The sequence below is a fragment of the Callospermophilus lateralis genome, chromosome 6 (assembly GCF_048772815.1).
Source record: "Callospermophilus lateralis isolate mCalLat2 chromosome 6, mCalLat2.hap1, whole genome shotgun sequence".
Classification (NCBI taxonomy): domain Eukaryota; kingdom Metazoa; phylum Chordata; class Mammalia; order Rodentia; family Sciuridae; genus Callospermophilus; species Callospermophilus lateralis.
Genome location: NC_135310.1, coordinates 87949629 through 87972148, shown reverse-complemented (window position 1 = coordinate 87972148; position 22520 = coordinate 87949629). Strand labels below are relative to the sequence as shown.

Sequence of the window (22520 nt, the reverse complement as noted above, 5' to 3'; positions counted from 1 at the left end):
TGTTACAGACAGGGGGAAGAACAGCAAGGGACCTTGAAGGAGGAAGGAGCTTCCCATTATGGCTCTAAAAAGATCAGAGGTGTGTCTGTTCAATCAACCACTAGACAAGTGAAAATAAAAATGTGTACAGAACATGCTTTCTTACATTTACAACTTGTAAATGTAAACTGATTCCAAACATTTTTAGAACTACTTTGTAAACAGTGACATCCAGCCCTAACTCTTAAAAGCAAAACATATTTTACCCCAACCATGGATTTTAAAAAATGTAGGTTTCTAGACCTTAAAGTGGCAATTTTTATTAGCCTGGTTTCAAGTGCCTCAATAATCAGACACAATTATTTCTTTAAAAAATTTTAAATTTTCATTAGCTATAACAATACTTCTCCCTCTCACCAACCTAATTCCATATTATTGAGGGTTTTATTATATTTCAAAGCAGATGTTTTTCAAATACATTATGTGTACTGCCCTGGAAATCACAGCACCATAAAACTGTCAAGTAACAAAATTTTTCTTTTCAAATAAATAGAAAAACCCCAAAGAACATTGGTTTAATATGTTATTCTGCCCACTCATGGTTCATGTCACTTCTGCCATAATTTTGGGTGACTACTGGAAGTACATATGCTGTTGAAGAGATGTCAGGGTTCTGCGGCTCCCATATGTGGTAAGAGCACTCACTTCTACTTTTAAACATTTCCACCTTTATGCTTTTTCTCTTACCTTAAGTGACTTTGCGTACTAGCTTTTTCTTCCTTGTCTTTGCCTGCATTGTTATGACTGGCTTCATAGATTTCCAATCCCTGCAGATCCTTATAATCCCAAATAACTAGGCACTCATATTCTCCTTGCTGCAGCTGGCAGGGCCACTTGCCCTAACATACATCATGAGAATGGCATGCCACATAGACTCCAAAAGCAGAGATGCTTTGGGGAACCAATGGAACTCCTCACCTGAACCCTCAGGGTAATGCTCTGATGCCCTCTCCTGTTTCCAGACATTCCACTGCTGGGTGGCAGGGGAGGCCTCCATCACTACTCCAGGATGGGAACTCTTTGCCTTTAGAGAGACTATTTCTGCTCTTGGGTTCCCAAGACCATGGTTGTCCTATTAGCTTTTCCCATTCCCATTGTTGCAACAACTAGCTCTCGCTCTTTCCCCTCATATGTTTAGCTTCTGGTTACCAGCAACTTTCCAGTCTCCTCCCTTCCACTTCATTGAACTCTATACCTCATCTTCACACAGCTCTGTAACTAGTAACAGCATTTCAGTTAATGACGAACCACATACAGCACAGTGGACCCATAATATTTAAATGCAGCTGAAAAATTTCTATCACCAATTGACATCATAACCATGATAATGTGGTAGCTCAATGAATGCATGTTCATGGTGATGCCAGTATAGACAAACCTAATGCACTGCCAATGGTACAAACGTATAGAGCATACAATGAGGAATAGTACAAAACATTTGAGAATGATAATAAACAACTACATTACTAATTCATGTATTTACTGTATTAAACTTTTATTATTATTTTGAAGCATACTTCTATTTATAAAAATGTTTACTATAAAACACTGATATATGATAATGCAGCAGCCTCAAATATGTTCTGTTTACCATGCTTCTTGGTTGCATCAAAAGGCCACATTGAATGACTGACCTAAACACATCCTGTGATGTTTGCATGATGAAATTACCCAACAGCCATTTCTTAAAACTTAAGCCATCATTCCAGGTGTGGTAGCACATGCCCATAATCCCAACAACTCAGGAGCCTGAGACAGAAGAATTGCAAGTTCAAGGCCAGCCTGGGAACTTAGTGAGACCTTGTCTCAAAATAGAAAATAAAAAGGACTGAGATGTAGCTGGGTGGTAGAGTAGAGTTCAAACCCCAGTACTAAAAAAAAAAAAAAAAAAAAAAATCCCATCATGAAGGTATGTGTGACTGTGCTTATAAAATAAATGATAGAAGAAACTTTCATTTCCACAGCATCCATATACTAAACATGGCAGTCAGACTCATCCCCACCCTTCACCACAGAAAAACTGCTTTATGAATTCATCCACGATCTTCTACAAGTTGATTCAATGGACACTCACCCTTTGAAGTCTTTCTATAGTAGTTGACACCATAACAAGAGCTGGAGATGTAGCTCAGAAGTAGAACACTTGCCTAGCATGTGCCAGGCCCTGGGTTCAACTCCCAGTAGTGCAAAAAAAAGAAGAAGCTGCAAGTTGACACCACAACTCACAACTGCTCTTTATCTTAAAACGCTCTCATCTTTCTGAATGAAAGTTTGTCTCTAAATATAAAGGGGGAAAATGTTTTTCTGTTCTCTCACTCAACAATTCACACAGAAGGCTCCTATTTCTCCCCACCAACAACCAATCAATCCATTCTGCAGCGGACACCAGCTGAGCCTCTTCCAGTTCTACTTAGTAGAACTCCAATCACCCTGGAGACAGCATCAGATCCCACAAGCTGATAGCTCAGTTCCACAGGACTGCCCCCGTTTCAGACGTCATCACAAGTAATAGTGCCATAGGTTAAAACTTACACCTGCTATAGACTGGAATTCCTGCTACCCTGTCCTTAGATTTCACTAATTCACAAAAGTCAGAGAAACAATTTATTTACATTAGCTAATTTATTTTAGTGGATAGTCCAAAGAATGCAGTTGCCAGTTTATTTTAGTGAATATTACAAAGAATGCAGAAGAAGAGATTCATAGGACCAGGTTATGTGGCAAGGTAAGAAAACTCCTCCAAGAATCTCCATATGCTTGGCTCTCCACCATCTCCCAGAACTTAATCATTGTGGGTGTTTTTGTTTTTGTTTTGTGGGGAAGGGCGTAACAGGGATTGAACTCAGAGGCATGCAACCACTGAGCCACATCCCCAGCCCTATTCTGTATTTTACTTGGAGACAAGGTGTCACTGAGTTGCTTAGCACCTTGCTTTTGCTGAGACTGGCTTTAAACTCGCAATCTTCCTGCCTCAGCCTCCAGAGCTGCAACACCCAGCCAATCCTTGGCTTTCTATGGAAGCTTTATTACATTATGTAGACGTGATTGATTGATTGAATGCTTGGTCTTTGGTGATCAGTTTAACCGTTAGCACCCCTGGGGATGGAAAGGGAAATTAAAAATTCCAACCATCTAATCTCTCTTGTCCTTTTCTGCCACCAGTCCCCACCCTAAACTATCTAATCCTATCTTCATCTTCTTAGTAGTATACAGAAAACACTAATGGTTTACAGGCCTGTAATCCCATCGACTAAGGAGTCTGAGGCAGATTGCCTCAGCAATTTAGAGAGACCCTGTCTCAAAAATAAAAGGGGCTAGGGATTCAGCTTAGTAATAGAGTACCCCTGGTTTCAATCCCTAGTACTGAAATAAATAAAAATAAAGATAAAACACCCTCACTGTGGAGATTCCAGTGTTTCAGGAGCTGTATGTCAGGCGACCACTGGACAAAGACCAATATCAGAGTCCCCTACGAGTCTGGCTTGCTCATCTTTGACTTCTCCAAGTTCTTTATTGATCTTTGGCTCATGACAGTCTGCATTCAGTGGATTTCGTTTCAACGTCTTCTCTTTCCTCCTCACACTCATGCTCTCCCCAGGGGTCTCACCCATGACCTCAACTATGAGATGATCTTAGCTAGTCATGAGTCTCCAGCTCAGATCTCCCTCCTGCTCACACATAGCTTCATTAGAACACCGTGTCACCTCAAAAATCCTAGGGCAAGATGATTTGAGAGCAGGAACATTATATTCACAAGGTGCCTTTGGCTTCTCACACTGCCTGCAAAAGGCACTCTATATGTTAAAGAATAAAAGTATCTTGTTGGCTCAGGGCTTTTTATTCAGCTCAACTACTTCCAAACTCTTAAATTCAGAGGCCTTCAGCCAAGTGATTGTTGTGAGCGGCTTACTTGAATAATAACTCAGAGGCGGATCTCCATCCCCAGCAAAAAATTGTCACACCCCTTAGATGACACCCACACCTAGACTTTGCCCATTTAGCAAGAAGACTGATTACCCCCCAGACTTTGCTGTAGACTCTAAAGGAAAAGGGAGACTATTCTCCCTTCCCCTGCCCCTGAGCCCTAGAACACTACATTCCTGCTTCCCCCTTCTCTTGGCTCTTTCCTACCAGGGCCAGGCCCATCCTATGGAGTCTTGGCTTACAGTAACAACCCATGCCTAGTGACAGCCCCGTATTATGTCAATACGTGATTCCCAGTTATTTTCTCACTTGATCCATCTTACCAAAGGTTAATGCACCAGTTAGGATGGATTTGGCTATAGGTATAAAATAAAAAACAAAAAACCCTGGCTGAAAACATGTGGTAGCACATGCCTGTGATCCCAGGGACTCTGAGGCTGAGGCAAGAGAACTGCAATTTCAAGGCCAGCCTGGGCAACTTAGAGAGGTTCTGCCTCAGGTTGCTAAGGCAGACTTTAACTGAAACCTGGAGGAAAAGGAAGACATGGCCGGGAGCCCTCTTGAGCAGGATGCTGGCTCCTGGTATGGAAAAGATGTTTAATGAATGGTTGTGGCCCCATGCTACTCGGGAGGTGAAATTTGTGCCTTGATATGGCAGACAGTGTCTTCTGTCTTTGGTTCTACAAGGATGACCTTCCAGACAGTCTTTTTCTTATCTAGGGACTTTCTTATATTCTTATACTAGAAGTCCAAGCAGAGTACAGTTTGCTCAATTACATCATCAAGATTCCAGGTTCTTTCTGTCTATGTTGTTTCCTTATCAGTAAATATAGTATTGGTGTAGCACAGAGCTGTGGGGTTGGGTTTTGTTTTGTTGATTCTAGGGATTGAACCCAGGGGAACTCGACCACTGAGCCATATCCCAAGCCCTATTTTGTATTTTAATTTAGAGACAGGATCTCACTGAGTTGCTTGGCACCTCACCATTGCTAAGGCTGGCTTTGAACTTGCACTCCTCCTGTCTAAGCCTCCTAAACCACTGGGATTACAGGTGTGGGCCACTGCAGGAAAATCAAAATTTCAAGACCATCCTCAGCAACTTAGTAAGGCACTAAGCAACTTAGCTGACTCAGTCTCTAAATAAAATATTTTTAAAAGGGCTGGGCAAAAGAAACAATCAATGAGTGACAAGAGAGCCTACAGAATGGGAGCAAATTTTTACCTCCCATACATCAGATAGAGCACTAATGTCCGGGATATATAAAGAACTCAGAAAACTTAACATCAAAAAAACAAACAACCCAATCAATAAATGGGCTAAGGAACAGAACAGACACTTCTCAGAAGAAGATATACAATCAATCAACAAATATATGAAAAAATGTTCAACATTTCTAGTAATTAGAGAAATGCAAATCAAAACTACCCTAAGATTTCATCTCATGTCAATTAGAATGGCAGTTATCAAGACTATAAGCAACAATAAGTGTTGTCCAGGATGTGGGGGAAAAGGCACACTCATACATTGCTGGTGGGACTGCAAATTGGTGCAACCAATCTGGAAAGTAATATGGAGATTCCTTTAAAAACTTGGAATGGAACAACCATTTGACCCAGCTATCCCACTCCTCGGTCTATACACAAAGGGCTTAAAATCAGCATACTACAGTGACTCAGCCACATCCGTGTTTATAGCAGCACAATTCACAAAAATCAAACTGTAGAGCCAACCTAGATACCCTTCAATAGATGAGTGGATAAAGAAACTGTGGTATATATACATAATGGCATATTGTTTAGCAATAAAAGAGAATAAAATTATGGCATTTGCCAGTAAATGGATGGAATTGGAGAATAGCTTGCTAAGCAAAGTAAGCCAATCCCAAAAAATCAAAGGCCGAATATTTTCTCTGATAAGTGGATGCTGATCCATAATGGAGGAGGCATGGGATGAGTGGACGAATTTTGGGTTGGCCAAAGGAGAGGGAGGGATGGGGGGGAGCAGGGGGATAGGAAAGATGGTGGAATGGGACAGATATCATTACCCTAGGTACATGTATGATTGCACAAATGGTGTGACCCTACTTTGTGACCCTACCAGAGAATTGAAAAATTGTGCTCCATTTCTGTACAACGAATCGAAGAGCATTCTGCTGTCATGTATAACTGATTAGAACAAATAATTTTTTAAGAGGGTGCTGGGAATGCGGCTTAGTAGTTTGGCACCCTTGGGTTCAATCCCTAGTACCAAAAAAATTAAAAATCCCTAGTACCAAAAAATTTTAAAACTACCTAAGGTAGTTACTATTATTATCTTCATTTCATAGATGAGAAAAATCAATGCACTGTGAAATTAGTAACTTTCCAAAGATCATAAAGTTATTTAGCAGTAGAGTTAGGATTTAAACTGCATGTAGTCTCACTCCAGTATTGGAGATATCAAATCCTAAGTTAACTCCTAGGCTCTGACATTTCAGAAACCATTAGAAGTCAGAATTACAACATGGAGAAAATAAATGTTAATTTGATAATTACTGGTTTGAAACTTAATTGAAGGAACAAATACTCTTTTTGCAAGCTTTTTTGTTTGTTTGTAACTGGGGATTGAATGTTGAGGCACTTTACCAGTGAACCACATACCCAGCCCTTTTTTATTTATTTATTTATTTATTTTTCAGATGGGTCTGAGTAAGTTGCTTAGACCTTTGCTAAATTACTGAGGCTGGCCTGGAACTTGGGATCTTCTTTCCTTGGTCTCCTGAGTCACTGGGATCACAGGAGTTCATCACCACACTCAGCTTCAGGCATTTTTTTAAGAAGTCTTTTCTCTGCTTTGTGAACACACAAAATTTTAAATTGCCAATAAGAAGTAAATATGACATTTCCTTTGAGAATAGTGTGGTTTGGTTGTTCTTTTCCTCCAGTTAGGTTGGTTGTTATTGTTGTTTACTGTGAATCTGATCTAACTTTTGTTTAGCAACTGGCCATGTAAAAATCATATAGTTTGCCAGATTTGGTGGCACATGATTATAATCCCAGCAATTTGGTGAGCTGAGGCAGGAGGATCACAAATTTAAAGCCAACCTGGGCAACTTAGCAAGAGCCTCTCAAAATAAAGTTTTAAAAAAGGCTTGAGCTGTAGCAAAGGCCTCTGAGTTAATCTTCGGTACCAAAAACAAATAATTTTTTTTTAAATAAAAAATAAAGCATGTAGTTAGCATTTTTTAAAAATACATATTTTTAGTTGTAGATGGGCACAATACCTTTACTTACTTATTTTTATTTTTATGTGGTGCTGAGGATGGAACCCAAGCCTCACAAGTAACAAACAAGTGATCTCCCACTGAGCTACAACCCCAGTCCATAATTAACATTCTTGTTGTCTTCAAAATATATTCCAAATTCCACCACTTATTGACATTTCTACTACTCCACTCTGGTCCAGGACAACACTGCCTTTCCTCAAAAACTGCAATGGCTTTTGTAGAAGATATACTCCTGGAGAAGGAACAGGTTTGACAACGAAATGTTCAAGAAAAGGCATGTTTAGTTTGCCATAACCTTGGATGGAAAGATCCAAATGTATTTTGGCATTCAAGAGAAAGTTCTGAAGAGGAGAGTCAGAAAGACTTACTAGTCAGCTTATTCATACTTCGAAGGACCTCAGAATCCTTTGTTCCTAGAAAACCACCCCCTCAAAGCCCACCTTCAAAGCTTCTGGAGGTCAGGGACAATGCTGGCTACTTCATGTTCACCAGGCTTGGCTGGGTTGTCCCCTTGCCTATTCTACCAGGCAGTGAAACTGAGAACATCTTTGGTTTCCATCTGGACCTCCCAACTTCTCACTCTTCCCTGTTTGCATTTTAAATTCAGAAGAATCCTGAGACTTCTAGGAAGATCCCTTCTTTTCAGAAGCCCTCCCTGCCCCCTCCCCACCACCACCCCTCCCTCCACTGCCCCTCCCCCGTCCCGTTTTTTGTTCATCTGAGAGCCTCTGGTCTGAGAAAAGCAGTTCATTGAAAGATGTCTTATATCTGGCTTTTTCCCTGGGCTGGGCCTCCCCAGAGGCTGTGGAAGCCACCCACAGCTCAGCACCAGGCTGAGACTAGACCCTACTAGACTAGATAAGCTTATCAAAAAAAAAAAAAAAAAAACAGGCAAAAGTATTACATATTAGGTAGCATGCTTTATTAGATATCTTTGCCAGTGGAAAGCTTTCCAACATTTAGGAAACTTCCTTCAGATCCACACCTAGAAGCTTGAGAGATGAGATGAGCCACAAATCAAAACTTCTATCACTCTTTCATGTTTTTCTCAACAGGGATAAAATAAGACTTCTCACCTCTCACTTCCCAGAAAGTCAATCCTTTATTATGGATACAGCTAATTCCAAAACAACCTAAAATAACCAGGCAATTGGTGAGGGGAACCCTGAGATGCCCCCACTCATTCTGACGGCCAATGATAGACCCAAGGTATCTGATTCCACGATGGTGGTGGCAATCAGTTCCTGACTGGTCAGGGGCTGGCTCCGGACACGCCATAACATCTCCAGGCCTGTGGAGGGAATAATTAGAAATAGTAAAGTAGAGCTCATTACTAGGGGGCTGCAGTGCAGGTGAGGACCCCCCACAGGAGCATTATGGGAAAGACAGTCATCCTAACCCAGGCCCCCTCAGACAACCCATTCATGCCTCCTCACTACCTTTTCCTCACAAAAATGGTGTGACTTTGTCCCTCCACTTGTAGTGAACTCTGGGGAGCACCTAGATTCCCAACCACCTGAGCAATCCTTCAATGCCACAAAACTGTACCAGGACTATCACTTCATTCTTAACCACAGTTTAGTAAGGATATCCACCTTGGTTCTGATAGCACCAATCCCGGCTCCCCAAACTCCGGATCATACTCAGCAGCCACTTTCTTGCTCTAGGTGGTCCAACGACTATAACTCGAGTCTGGCCGGTGGCTGTGAACCACGGCTCCAGCTGAATGAGGGTGTGGCTATGTAGCTCAATACTACGAAGGTATTTATCTCCTTGACCTGTGAACACAGGAGGGGAGAGACAGGAAAAGTAAATGCCCTGTACTGGGTGAGACAAAGAGGTGGCCTTGAGAGTAGGGACCTGGGACAGAGGAGGAGAGAGAAAGGTAGGAAGGGAAGGATGGGGAAGAGATGTGGGCAAGGGCTACCTACCGAATACGTGCTTCTCTAGGTCTTCTTCCATGTAAAATACAAGTGGAGATTGAAAGTTTTCAGGTAAGGTCCACCACGCTTTCTGGCCAAGAGTGCTCATTTCCAAATGGCGCACTGCTCTTCTTGATTCAGAGTAGAGTAAGTCCAAGCAACTGGCTGGAAAATGTGAAAAAGGCCTGGACCCTGTGCTATATATGGGCACTCAAACAACCCACCCCCTGACACACCCTAGGGAGGGTCTCCTGTTACTGTAGCCTTGTGGAGAAAATCCAGTCCAGCAATATCCCATTTAGTTCTTAATCCCTCCATTCGAAATTAGATTATCAATCAGTGCTTGCCCTGGCAATTCCCAGGGATCCAAAATTTTCTTATCTCTAATTTCAAAGGATTTTGAAGCAGATTCATTGAGCATCAACCAGGTCAAGGGTTGAGGGATGGAAGGTGCTAGAACAGGAAGTCTCCGAGTGGCTCCCTGAATTTTGACAGGTCTTGGCAGTCAATCAACGACTATACATGTGCAGAAAAACAAAGCTGGGTTATTTAGTATGCTGTACTAGAGAATCAGAAGCCAATTTTCTAAAATGTGACAATTAGATAATTATTTTAGCAATCTTCATGTAGGAGGTAGGGAGATTGATGTAATCTGAATTGTAGAGTATTATCTTTACCTAGTTTCAAACAGTTTCAGAGTGGTCTTTGTCCATCAGGTTCCATCACTGTGACTAAGTGGTCGTGACTGGTTAAACTATTTTTTAAGAGCCAGGTGCAATGACAAACACCTGTGACCTCAACGATTTGTGAGGCTAAATCAGAAGAATCCCAAGTTTGAGGCCAGCCTGGGAAATTTAAACAGACCCTCAGCAACTTAGCAAGACCCAATTTCAAAGTTAAAAAAAAAAAAAAAAAAAAGTACTGGGTGTGGTGCACATGCCTGTAATCCCAACAACTTGGGAAACTGAGACAGGATTGTAAATTCAAGACTAGCCCGGGCAATTTAGTGAGACCCTAAGCCATTTAGCAAGACCCTGTCTCAAAATTTAAAAATCAAAAGGGCGGGGTGGGGGGGCGGGTTTACTAAGTGCCCCTGGGTTCAATCCCCAGTACTGAAAAAAAAAAAGTGAGATATTTATATTTACTAGGGAAGATTATCTATCAGCCTCAGACTGTAAATTCCTGTCTGTTTTTTCACTCTTAACCCTCCCCTTTTGGCCCAAAACAACAAAGGCTTCATGGTTTGAATTCGCCAGGTTTAGATCCACACCACTGTCAGAAGTCATTAACAAGGTTACTCAGAGAACCCAGCCTACAGCAGTGTACTGTTGTCTCTCAGGCCTTTTGTTGCAAAATGAGATATTGAATGATCTGAAAAGACAACGACTGCACAGGAGCATTCAGCATATTAAACACACTGATCAACTACATAGACATTAAAAGCTAAATGACTATGAATCCTATTAAAACACAGCAAACACATCAAAACCAGGCCAAGAAATCACAGTCCCAAATCCATCTAGAGATCCAGGGTATCTTTTCTTTTAATGGAGCCACAAAACTATCCGACCTGACCAATAATGTTCTAAGAATGTGCTGCAAACAGTGTTTGTGACCAAAGTTCTTGGCTAGCCAAAGGTTTTGCAATCACCCATAATTGCCTTGAAACTTAAGTTGAAACTAGTTTGTAGAGGTTGTGTCATTTGTAACTTCTGCTAAGGGCCAGAGACACGTTTTAGACTCCATTAGTTGCACTATTCCTGCCACTGGATTGGGAGCCGATGATCTCTCCTGGGAGCCCTCCTCCACAGTCCAGGCTTGCCTCATTTTAGGTAACTAAGTATATTTCTCAGAAAAATATAGTTTCTTATAAAAGTAGGTGATTAAAATTGAAAAATATTTTTAAAGTTAATATGTTTTAATATTTATTAATAAAATATTCAAAAAGCTGCATCATATCACATAAGATAGGTTTGTGTAGTGATCGGATGAAACCCTGATGTCCACATGAACCGTGGTAGTTTAGTGTTACACAAACTCTATGGGGGTAAAGTCTCACCTATCACAATGAGACTGGGGTGCTGGGCACGGTGGTAAATGCTTGGAATCTCAGTAACTCAGGAGTCTGAGGCAGGAGGATCAAAAATTCAAAGCCAGCTTCAACCACTTAAAGAAAGGACCTAAGTACCTGATCATGACTGTCTCAAAATAAAAAATGAAAAGGGCTGGGAATGTGGGTCGGTGGTCAAACACCGCTGGTTTCAATCTGTGGTACCAAGGAAAGGAAAGGAAAAAAAGATGTGTGTGTGGATAGATAGATAGAAAGCCAATGAGGGTGAGGTGACCAGTAGTCCCTCAAATGTGAAGATTTCTAGAGTGGAGGCTGGGGAGTCACAGAAGATAGCATACTAATGCTTCAAGGATGCCCTCCATTTTTTGTTGCAATAATGTCAGCAGAAAATTTGGGGATCAGTGTCCAATTTTAATAGAGTAAAGGTTAAAATTAACCTTTAGGAAAATTCAAGTTACAGAGGGGCCCACAAAAGAGAATTTGCCTTTTAAACTGTGGAAAAGAACAATTATTAGATTTTTGTTAGTAGAATCAGATGAAGGATGAAAAATTTATTAACCAATTAGTTTTAAAACAATAGATAGAGTCTGATAAAAACACACAAGAAAGCTTTGCTCTTCCTTAGGTGAAGAAAAATACTAGAGTTAAGAATAATTATGAAGATTTCTGAAACACACTTGAAATTTTGTTGGCCTCTGGAAGCCACCAAAGAATGATAACAAGTAGAGCAAAAATTTTTAATTAGAAATTTTTTTTCTTGTTTTATTCTCTTGGGTAGAAATATCTGTTTGATGCCAAAGTTAGTTTGTTTCTGAAAGATATTTAAGAAACTTCAGCTTATGGTTTCTGAATGAAGTATTTTCCACTGAGCCCAAGGGTAGATTTTCTCTGACTTTTAGAAGTTTAGTTTCTTCCCAAAAACTTAATCTCCAGATTTCTAATCATGCAGAGATTAATTATTTAAAAATTTAAGGAAGATTGTTTTTACTACTGATGAAGAAAGTTAGTATTTAGAAATGGGAGCTTGTACCACTCCTCAGTATTTAGCCAAAAGAATTAAAGTCAGCCTACTATAGCGTTGCGTCTATCTCCACGTTTATAGCAATGCTATTCACAAGAGTCAATTATGGAACCATCAACAATACGAATCCACCAAAAATAAATGCATTTTTATAATGTGGTATATATACACAAAAGAGTTTTATTCAGCCATAAAGAAGAACAAAATTAAGTCATTTGCATGGATGGAACTTAAGAGCATATTAAGTTAAGTGAAATACAGAAGACTCAGAAAGTCAAATGTGTGTTTTCTCTCATATGTGACACCTAGAGAGAAAAAAGAATAATTTTAAGTAGAAGGGGAATCTCATAAAAGTATAAGAGAACAGGAAGGAAAGGAGAGGTACTGCGGAATGAAGTTGACAAAATTATGTTATATACATGTACAAATATGGCACAGTGAATACCACTATATGTATAATTATGATGCACTAATAAAAAATAATTTTAAAAAAGAAAGAAATGTGAGCTTGTGATACGACAGAGTACACTTTCAGAAGTGTATTTCTAAATGTCTGGAATAGCCTACAGATCCCAGGAGGAGCTGATTGTATTGTTATCAAGGTTAACAGCAAGCCTCAGCCACAGATGTCTTGGAGAGTATTCTCAACTTTAGTTTTAGAATTCATTGTTTTCTTTCTAGTTTTCCTAAATATTCACTTGGGACAGTGAAGGTTAGTTATTAAAATAAATTTTGGGGCTGTTCTTTTGTAACAACAGCAGGAAAATGTGTGCCCCACATCACTGAAGAATAAATTAAAATTCTTCAGGTTCAGAATAACAATCAAGCAATCTAATCATCAGAACTTTGATCTGATGCATATCCTTGACCCATCCTGGAAATAAACAACAGCCAGAACATATTTGCAAAACATCACTGAGGCCACTGCACTGCTAATGCTAGTGTTTAATTAGTATAGCAGTGAACTGTTATTTCCTCAAGATTCTGGGTCACTGCACTTTGAATGAGTTTCCACTCTTTTATATGGCTAACCCCCCTTTTTTAAAATTTTAGTGTTTTATTGTGTTTTACAATGTAACGGTCTTTCACTGATAGAAATGAAAAAACTAAACAGAGTCCTAACAGGTAATTGGAAAACTGAAATTGATAATGGAAAAACAAATGCTACCAATGAAAACAAATACAAATGGGGAAAAAAAATACCAGAGGGACTTTAATTGCCAGGAATATAGGATAAAGGGAAATCCATGCCTTTAATCACAGCAGCTTAGGAGGCTGAGACAGGAGGATTGCAAGCTCGAAAGCCTCAGCAACTTAGCAAGACCCTGTCTCAAAAGAATAAAGAGGGCTAGGGATGTGCTTAAGGGTAATGTGCCCCTGGGCTCAATCCTCATTATCCCCCACCCCAAGAAAAATCAGTTAACATGCGAGAATGTTTTAATATTTATCAGGGAAATAGATGAAACCTTAGTACACAGGCCTGCAGATGGTCACGGACGGCCGCATAATACTGAGTGTCTCAAGGGTGGCTGTGTCACTGTAGTATGCTAATTTTAAGTCCTTTGGGTATAAACCAAAGAATGGGATAGCTGGGTCAAATGGTGCTTCCGCTCCAAGTTTTCTGAGAAATCTCCATACTGCTTTCCATAATGGTTGCCCAAACTCCCAGTTCCACCAGCAATATATAAGTGTACCTTTTCCCCCACATCCTTGCCAAGACCTCTACAATAAAAACTATAGACTGCTAAAGAAAAAAATTGAAGAAGACCTTAGAAGATGTAAAGATCTCCCATGCTTTGGGATAGGCAGAATTAATATTGTCAAAATGGCCACACTACCAAAAGCATTACACAGATTTAATGCACTTTCTATTAAAATCCCAATGACATTTCTTATTAAATAGAAAAAACAATTGTGAAATTTGTTTATAAAAATAAGAGACCCAGAATAGACAAAGCAATCCTTAGCAAGAAAATTGAAGTAGGAGGCACCACAATACCAGACCTTAAACTGTACTACAGAGCCATAGTAACAAAAGTGGCATGGTATTGGCACCAAAACAGACATGGAGACCAGCGGTACTGAATAGAAGACCCAGAGAAAAACTCACATAAATAGAGTTATCTTGTTCTAGACAAAGGCACCAAAAACATTTATTGGAGAAAAGATAGCCTCTTCAACAAATGGTGCTGGGAAAACTGGAACAACATCTCACTCTGCACAAAATTCAACTCAAAGTGGATCAAAGACTCAAGCACTAGAACAGAGACCCTATGCCTAATAGAAGAAAAAGTAGCCCAAAATCTTTACCACGTAGGCTTAGGAACTGATTTCCTTAACAAGACTCCTAAAGTATAAGGAGTAAAATCAAGAATCAATAAACCAGATGAATTCAACCTAGAAAGCTGCTTCTCAGCAAAGGAAACAATCAATAAAGTGAAAAGAGAGCCTATAGAATGGGAGACTATCTTCACCACATGTGCCTCAGATAGAGCATTAATCTCCAGGACATGAGGAGAACTATAAACACTTAACACCAAAAATCATCATCATCATCATCACCACCATCATCCAAGCAGTAAATGGGAAGAGGAACTGAACAAACACTTTACAGAAAAAGAAATACAATCGATCAACAAATATATAAAAAGCTGTTCAACATCTCTAGCAATTAGAGAAATGCAAATCAAGATTTCATCTCACTCCACTCAGCATGCCAATTTTGAAGACTATAATTAATAATACATGTCTCATCTTAACAAAGTGAAATTCTAGATGTATTTGTGTTCATGTCTTGAAAGTAAAAATATAAATCATTATTAGATAATTTCTAATTTTGATTTCTTCTGTTTTGACTGATCCTTAGTTTAATGCCATTGTTATGAAACCATCACATTTCAAACATCTTTTAAACATGAAGCTATTCCTTTATTGATGAAATCAAACACAATTACAGGAATACATGTGGTCATAAAAATTCAGAAACAAAAATGAGATTAGTACAGGACAACTTATTTGATCTCAATGAAATGATATATCTCAAGAATGAATGCATAAATTCACATTCTGGAACTGCATGCATTAAACCAATACATTTATGTTTAAAAATGTCTAACATTTTGAGGAGGTACCAAAGTTTGTTGAGAGTATCCATGTTTTCTGGTTGTCATGTGATCAGGAGTATCATCAATTCAAGCCCCACAGTGAATATAAATACCAGTAGACAAGCTACACAATCATCAACTTTCTTGACTTCCAGAAATTTAGCCCTTAACTTTTAATATCCACATGCAATTTTTTCAATGTATTTGTGCTCAAGGACATACTGAAAGTAAAATGTTTATCAAATAATATGAATTTTATAAGCCAGTGTAATGGAACATACTTGTAATCCCAGCAACTCTGAAAGTTGAGGCAGGAGTATCACAAATTTGAGGCCAGCCTCAACAAATTAGTGAGGCCCTATGGAACTTAATGAGAAGCTGTCTCAAAATAAAAAAGGGCTGAGGATGTAGCTTAGTGGTACAAGTGCCCCTGGGATCAATCTCCAGTGATGTATAGTGGTGATTTACATTGCCATAGAGAAAGAGTAAGTAGCAGCTTATGGTGACTGACAAAACATAGTAGGAAGCATGCTCAGCTGCTCTCTGTTGTAGAGAACAAATCCCAGTCTTTAATTTCTGAAATAAGCTTCTGCTCAGAAACACATTTCAGTTCATTTCACCTATCATTTCCCACATGTCGTCCACTTGAGAATTGATGATGTCAAGCCCAGGCACAGTGACTAGTACACCAGATGGCCAGCAGGGACAACAGGAAGATTTCTACCACCACCTCCTGAGACCACCCTTGGCCTAAAGGCATCTTCCTTCCAGCTTCCTTGTGTATGTCCTACAAGGTTTCTTCAGGTCATCACAGCTGATTCTATAAATGCGGAGACTAAACTAACTTTCAGACTGGAGTTACATGTACGCCAGATATAGGTAACCACATGGTAAAGCTAAATCTAGTCCAGCTCTAGAACCAGCTGTGAGTGCATCTTGTCATGGCTAATAACTTCCCCTTTACTCCAGCTTTTGTGTTTCTTCTAACCACCTTCAATTTCAGCACATCTCTAAAATTTTGACTCAGGATGAGAAGGGAAATATGTCTTGACTTGTCATAAAGTTGAAGAAGAAAAATAGAAAGATGAAATAAGAAAGAAAAATAGGACAAAGTTAATAAGAGAGAGACAGAAAGGAAATGTGTAACAAATCCTCATTGATATCTACCCATAGGTAATTTGATCAAGAGACATTGTAAATATAAAATTTATCTTTTCTTTTTCAAATTCTTATCACAGAATTGCTTCACAAATTAAATGATAATATTTTCATGGTGGATGACTTTAATTCTTTTCAAAAAGAAACATTTCCTTAGGGTTCAGGCAGTTCTTTGTTGCAAAAATAGCAGATGTAAACAGTTTGACAGTTGGACACCAACTAAGCCCCCCAAAGGCAGGAGGGGACATTATTTTCTATAGTGTCAAAATTAAAATGTGTCCATTTTAAAGTATCATAAAGAGCTTATGTGTGGCATTTTGACTTCTATGTAACCTCTTACTGACCCCAGAGATAACATTATCAAAATGATGTTCATAAAGTAGGCAACTAAAAGAACCTTAACTTTGTACCCAGTTTGGTACCTCTCACTATGAAAAGAAATTCATGTATGAAGTATTTTAATTACATTTCAATAAAGAGTAATCTGTATGCTTATTATAGCACATTCTTAAAAACCCCTTACCAAAATTTTTTTGGGGGGATACCAGGGATTGAACTCAGGGGCACTGGACCACTGAACCATCATCTCCAGCCCTATTGTGTATTTTATTTAGAGACAGAGTTTCACTGAGTCACTTAGCACCCTGCTTTTGCTGAGACTGGCTTTGAACTTGAAATCCTCCTAACTCAGCTTCAAAGGCCCCTGGGATTATAGCCATGCACCACCGTGCCCAGCTCTTACTAAAAATTTTAAGAAAAAAATAAAAACTTTTAGATGTCTTTAAAAATATTTTTTGCTGTAATAATTCCTAAAATGCCATTAATATAAATTAAGAACTATGTTTTTAAAGATAAAATTATTTTGGTACTTAAAAAAACAAACACACACAGAAAAACACATGTACAGACCTTGAAAGCTCTGATCTTGAAACTATTTCTACTCTGATAACTGTTATCTCCAGGCTATGTGATATATACTGTAAAGACACTTGTCTCTCAGCTTATTTATATTGATTCGTGAAGCCAAATGACAGAAGACATGTAAGGTGATTGGAGCAGCACAGAAAAGACCTAGTTCAGGCCACCACCTTGTAATTTTCTTATGAAGCCCTAGGTTTCTGAAAACACGCATTTCAGCAACATTTTGCTCTCTGAATTAGTCAAAGTTTCCCTCAAAATGTCCCACTTTATCACTTTACCTGCAAAAAACATGGTGATAAGACAAGTTCAAATTCATAGAATATTATTTAAAAAATATACACCCCATGATTCCCCAAGTAAATAAAATTAAAGATAATTTTTCCATTTAAATATGTTATTTCTTTTTTAAACTTGGTCATGGTAAAAACCAATGTTTGAAACTTTCCCCATCCAGTTTGATAAATGTCAGTACATTATGCTGTGCTTCACTTGATGTTCTATTCTCAGTGGGAAAACTGATCTACGAAAGAGAGAGGTTTTTATTATAATACCTTAGATGCTGTATCACAATAATTCAGCCATCAGGCTTCTTTGTATGGGAGTTATGGAAGCCACCTTTTCACCTAAACATTATTGAGAAGCTTACTATCACTCAAATGCTTGTTTGAAAAATAATCTTTAAATAAATTTAAAATTTGAAAAATCCTGGAAAGTAAATTCAATGAAATGCATCGAAACAGTCACTGTTCAATCCACAGAAGTAGTTTTGGTCAATCATCAAAGTCAACAGACACAACAGGCTCCTCTAAGCACTCGATTATTCAACTTTATGAATAATCCAGTAGAAGCCACCTGGTACAGAGATCCACAACCTCCTAGGATCCCCAAACACACTTCATCAGGAGAGACAAGGCTTGGTGTGCACAGACCACCTCAGCTGAAGGAAGCCATCCATTCAGTTTCCTCATTCTTCCCTTAGGGTGCATGAGAGTTCCCTGTCTTTATGCCTTCCAGTCACATTGCCCCCTCAGGGTACATGGCTACCTGCTACTGCCTGCTAGAGACACTTCTCATCATTATGCCAGTTTGGCAAAGTACAGTTTACCTAATTAGCTATTCCAAGGATGAGGCAAAGATGCTCCCTAGGCTTGTGCCATTATTATGGATCTGATGTCCTTCTGGCATTCTGTGAATTTGTCACAGGAGGATTCAATTCAGCATCAAATCCTCAAATGTTTCTGGAGCTTGAGGAAATGTCACGGACCACCTGTCATGTCCCTCCATAGATAAATTTAAACTGAGTAAAATCAGCATCAAAAGGCCTGGGAAATGTTGGCTACTTCTGATTCATCTCCATTCATTTGGCCCTTCAGTTTCTTCTACTTATTTACAATGACTTACAGAAGATCCTTCCAAATTACAAGGCCTGATTCAGAAGACTGTTCTTGAGCTAACTTACTTCTATATCAATAATACCAAATGCTCTCTGTGTCTCAAAATTTCAATGACTCATATGTGTTCCAATATTTCATGAGAGGACCCAATCTTGTGGTACCTATTATTTCATGTTATTTTATCTTTAATAGAAGTTACTTTTATCTAAGTATAAAAGGATTTAAATTAGTTTTATCAAATAAAGCTATAAAAAATGGTATGGAAGAAACACTAAGTAACCTAGAATATCTCACACTCCAAAGAAAACCACTGCAGCATTTCCAGCTCTGGGAGTAGCAACATCAGTATGTGAGTGGGCATCTTTGTAACTGAATTCAGGAGAGCAAACTAAAAGAGGGGAAAAAGCTACCATTGAGAGTTACAGCCAGCCCTGCCCACCCCTCTCTAAGGGGAATGCTTCCAAGTCTCAATCTCAGGAGGTTGAGCATACATGTTCCCTACCAAGTGGACACCTACCCACCTCATCTTGGAACAGAGTACCACAACCCTACCAAACTGTCTCCAATACATACACACACACACACACACACACACACACACACACACACACACACACAGAAGCAAATAACAGGACAAACCAAGACCCTTTCTCCCATGCTCCCTTTAACCATGCAGCCTCTGTACTTTTCATTCTGATGGCTCTATTTAGAGACTGACTTGAGATTACATATATTCTCATAGCTGAAAACAACCATGGAAAGTGAAACTTTCAAACATTCACTGTTAATCACCATGTTTCCTCAAAAACTCCTTAAAGCCAATATACCAATGAAATGGGAGTTTGGGTTTTAGGAGAAAAATGGATGGAAGATATGAATAAGGGTATTCAGCTCCTGACTCAAGGAAGTGGAGAAGTGGAGATGCATTTTCCATCTTCACCACCATAACACCCCAAAACTGGAAAGAGATTGGGAAGGACAGTTAGAATGAACAAAGGTAAATTTGCCCTCTCTAAATTGCCCACGCCCCCAAGGCACAATAAGTCCTCTCAGCAAAAGCCAAATGTAAAACCTGATCTAGAATTACAAAGAAGAAATGGTTTTGAATTCACTGGGAATAAATGATGCATTTTCCCTCCATAAAGAGTAAAAACCTCAAAACCCAATTTGCAGATAAGCTTCTCACATAATTTTAATGATCCATGAAGTTATCAGATAGGTTATCTGATAAGCAGAGTTTTTTATTATTATTAATGTAGTTAATGGACTAGATGAAACATTTTTTTTTTTTTTTTTTTTTTTTTTTTTTTTTTGCATTTCACACTTTGCCTCTTCCGGATGTGAACTTTAACTCCGATTTGCCTAGTAAGATGCATTTAGACCACAGAGATCTTCACTTCAGAAAATAATATAGAGATTAATACTATTGCCTTTTTCTCTCAATTCAAAATTTTCTTATCCAAAGCTAAAAATATTCTTGGTATTTGTTCACATTTTACTGCATTTTGTACATTCAAGAAGTTTTCATTGTGTAACCTAAATGCTGCTCTGCATATTTGTCTAGAGAGCTAGAAAAATCTATACACTTTGAACACAATGTATGTGATCATAATGATAATTATAGGACTGCAATGACTTTTAAGTAAGCAATGTATAGTACTGGTAAGAATATTTGATGATATTTGAGTAATTCTTATTTGTTAATGAAAACTAGGCATAGCTTTGGGTGTGTGTGTGGGGGGGGGATTCTTCTGTAGCCACTCCATTTACCCTGGAAGTATTTAATGAATTTGTGTATACTTAAGTTGCTGTAATATGTGAGTACCTCAAAATATATAGCAGTTAAGTTTTCAATAACCACAACCTCATTTTAATATTGGGCGTCAAAGATAAGATGTTTACTTCCTTGGAGATTAGAACTGTGGTAATCAGAGCCTGGGAAGGGAGTAGAAAAAGAGGAGTTGATGAGAAGTACAGGGGTGCAGTTGGATGAGAGGAGTATCTTCTAATATCTATAGCATAGTGAAATAACTATGTTTGACAGCAATTAAATATTACAAATAACTAATAGAAGTTTTCGAATATTCCAAGCATAGAAACAGATAAATATCTGAGGTGATATGCCAATTAAATTGATATAATCATGATATATTTTTACACATTTTTATACACATCTTGAAATATCACCTGTGTCTCATAAGTATGTACAATTAGCTGTGTCAATTAAACATCAGAATATATACTTTTAAAAAAAGATTTATTATTTCTTCTTTTAATTACATGATTTGTGAGAATCCCTAATTTTTTTTCCTAGTACTGTGGGTGAACCCAGGGGCATTTGGCCAATGAGCTGTATTTCCAGATTTTTTTTTTTTTTTTTTAGCTTTTATTTTCAGACAGGACCTTCTTCCTAGGCCGGCCTTGAACTTGAGATCCTCCTGCTTCAACCTCAATTGCTGGGATTACAGGTATAGGCCTCCACATCTGGCAAGAATCCTTATTCTTATTGTGAGGAGCTGGCTCTACCTTTACCTGTAGTTCCTATCTCTGTGTGGGGTAAACACTAGTCAGTACCTAGGAAGGCTATTGCCCTGGCAGTGAGGTAAGGACTCCAAAGAATGTGAGAAGGAAGAAAATGGAGAGGAGTAACTGGCTGCTTCCTTTCTCTCTAATCTTCAGGTGAGAAATAAAGCAGAGTGACCTTGATTATAAAGTAGAAGAATGTACTCATAAAACTTCTGAAGAACTTCACCTCTGCAGTGAGCAAGCAGCCTATCCCATATGTTCCCCTGCTTGTACATGCTGTGCAGCCCTGTATTGTATCCTGGCTTGCCACCACCAAGGAGCACGTGAGTCATAAAATATCCAACCCCTATCTGTTGAATCCTCAAAGTTCCTTCTTTGGGACTGGAAAACCCCTGCAGCCCAGGGGGTTGAACACTGTATTTCTGAATGTGTACTTTTTTTTGATTGTTGTTTCTCTTAAATAAGTATACTTAATAAATATTTGCATGGAAAAATTAACAAGGGAAATAATTTACAAGCATTTTTGGGCATTACCATACCTTCAGAACTCTGTTCCAAACATGTGTTATATCAACTTATAATAAGAAGTTAAATTATTTGCTAAACTATAAGCATCATTCTTTGTGATTGATACACCTAATACAAACAAACAAAAAATAAATAAATTCCCCAGGGCAATCTTTGCCAGTAGGAGAGAAATGTTACAACTTCTCAATCTAGATCACACGCAAAAGCTGAGATATAGATTTCAATGTCACATATAAATCTAAAATCCTTTGACATGATATATGACTTAAATATGCATTTTAGCTTCACCTTTCAGTATCCCTTAGGCTGGCAGGTAGACAATTATTGCAGGGGTGGAGCAATTCAGAATAAAGTACAATCCAGGTTTTGTAGCCACAGGTAGTGTGGTTATGAAAGTTTACCCTTGTATCAACAGAGAAGCAAACAAAATTTAGGGAAGTTATACATTGGAATTATGTATTTCCATTGTGTCTTTAGAATAAAGAAACTCTCAGGACTTGGGATGCATGTAGCTGGCCGGTAAAATGCTTGCCTACCCAGGAAAAGGCTCAGTGTTCAATTCTCAGTACTAAGAATAAAAACAAATTAGAATAAAGAAATTTTCAAACTTTGCTCATTTGTATTATTAATGAAATGTCCTCTGATA

At 38.6% G+C, this 22520-nt stretch overlaps 1 protein-coding gene across 1 annotated transcript; it reads right to left on the bottom strand.

Moving 5' to 3' along the window:
- Window positions 1–8362: 8362 nt before the first annotated feature.
- Khdc1l (KH domain containing 1 like) lies at window positions 8363–9281 on the bottom strand. The gene is made up of 3 exons (XM_076859486.2): window positions 9161–9281; window positions 8825–9007; window positions 8363–8520 (listed from the first exon to the last, which is right to left on the bottom strand). The coding sequence occupies exons 1-3, from the start codon at window positions 9258–9260 to the stop codon at window positions 8363–8365; spliced, it is 441 nt and encodes a 146-aa protein (XP_076715601.1). The 5' UTR covers window positions 9261–9281.
- Window positions 9282–22520: the final 13239 nt, after the last annotated feature.

Excerpts from the sequence above, each read along its gene's own strand:
- Khdc1l (XM_076859486.2), bottom strand. The coding sequence starts at position 9,260 with ATGAGCACTCTTGGCCAGAAAGCGTGGTGGACCTTACCTGAAAACTTT. Across the intron at positions 9,008-9,160 it reads CCTAGAGAAGCACGTATTCG|GTCAAGGAGATAAATACCTT; the intron begins GTAGGTAGCCCT and ends CTGTGTTCACAG. Across the intron at positions 8,521-8,824 it reads TTGGTGCTATCAGAACCAAG|GCCTGGAGATGTTATGGCGT; the intron begins GTGGATATCCTT and ends TTCCCTCCACAG.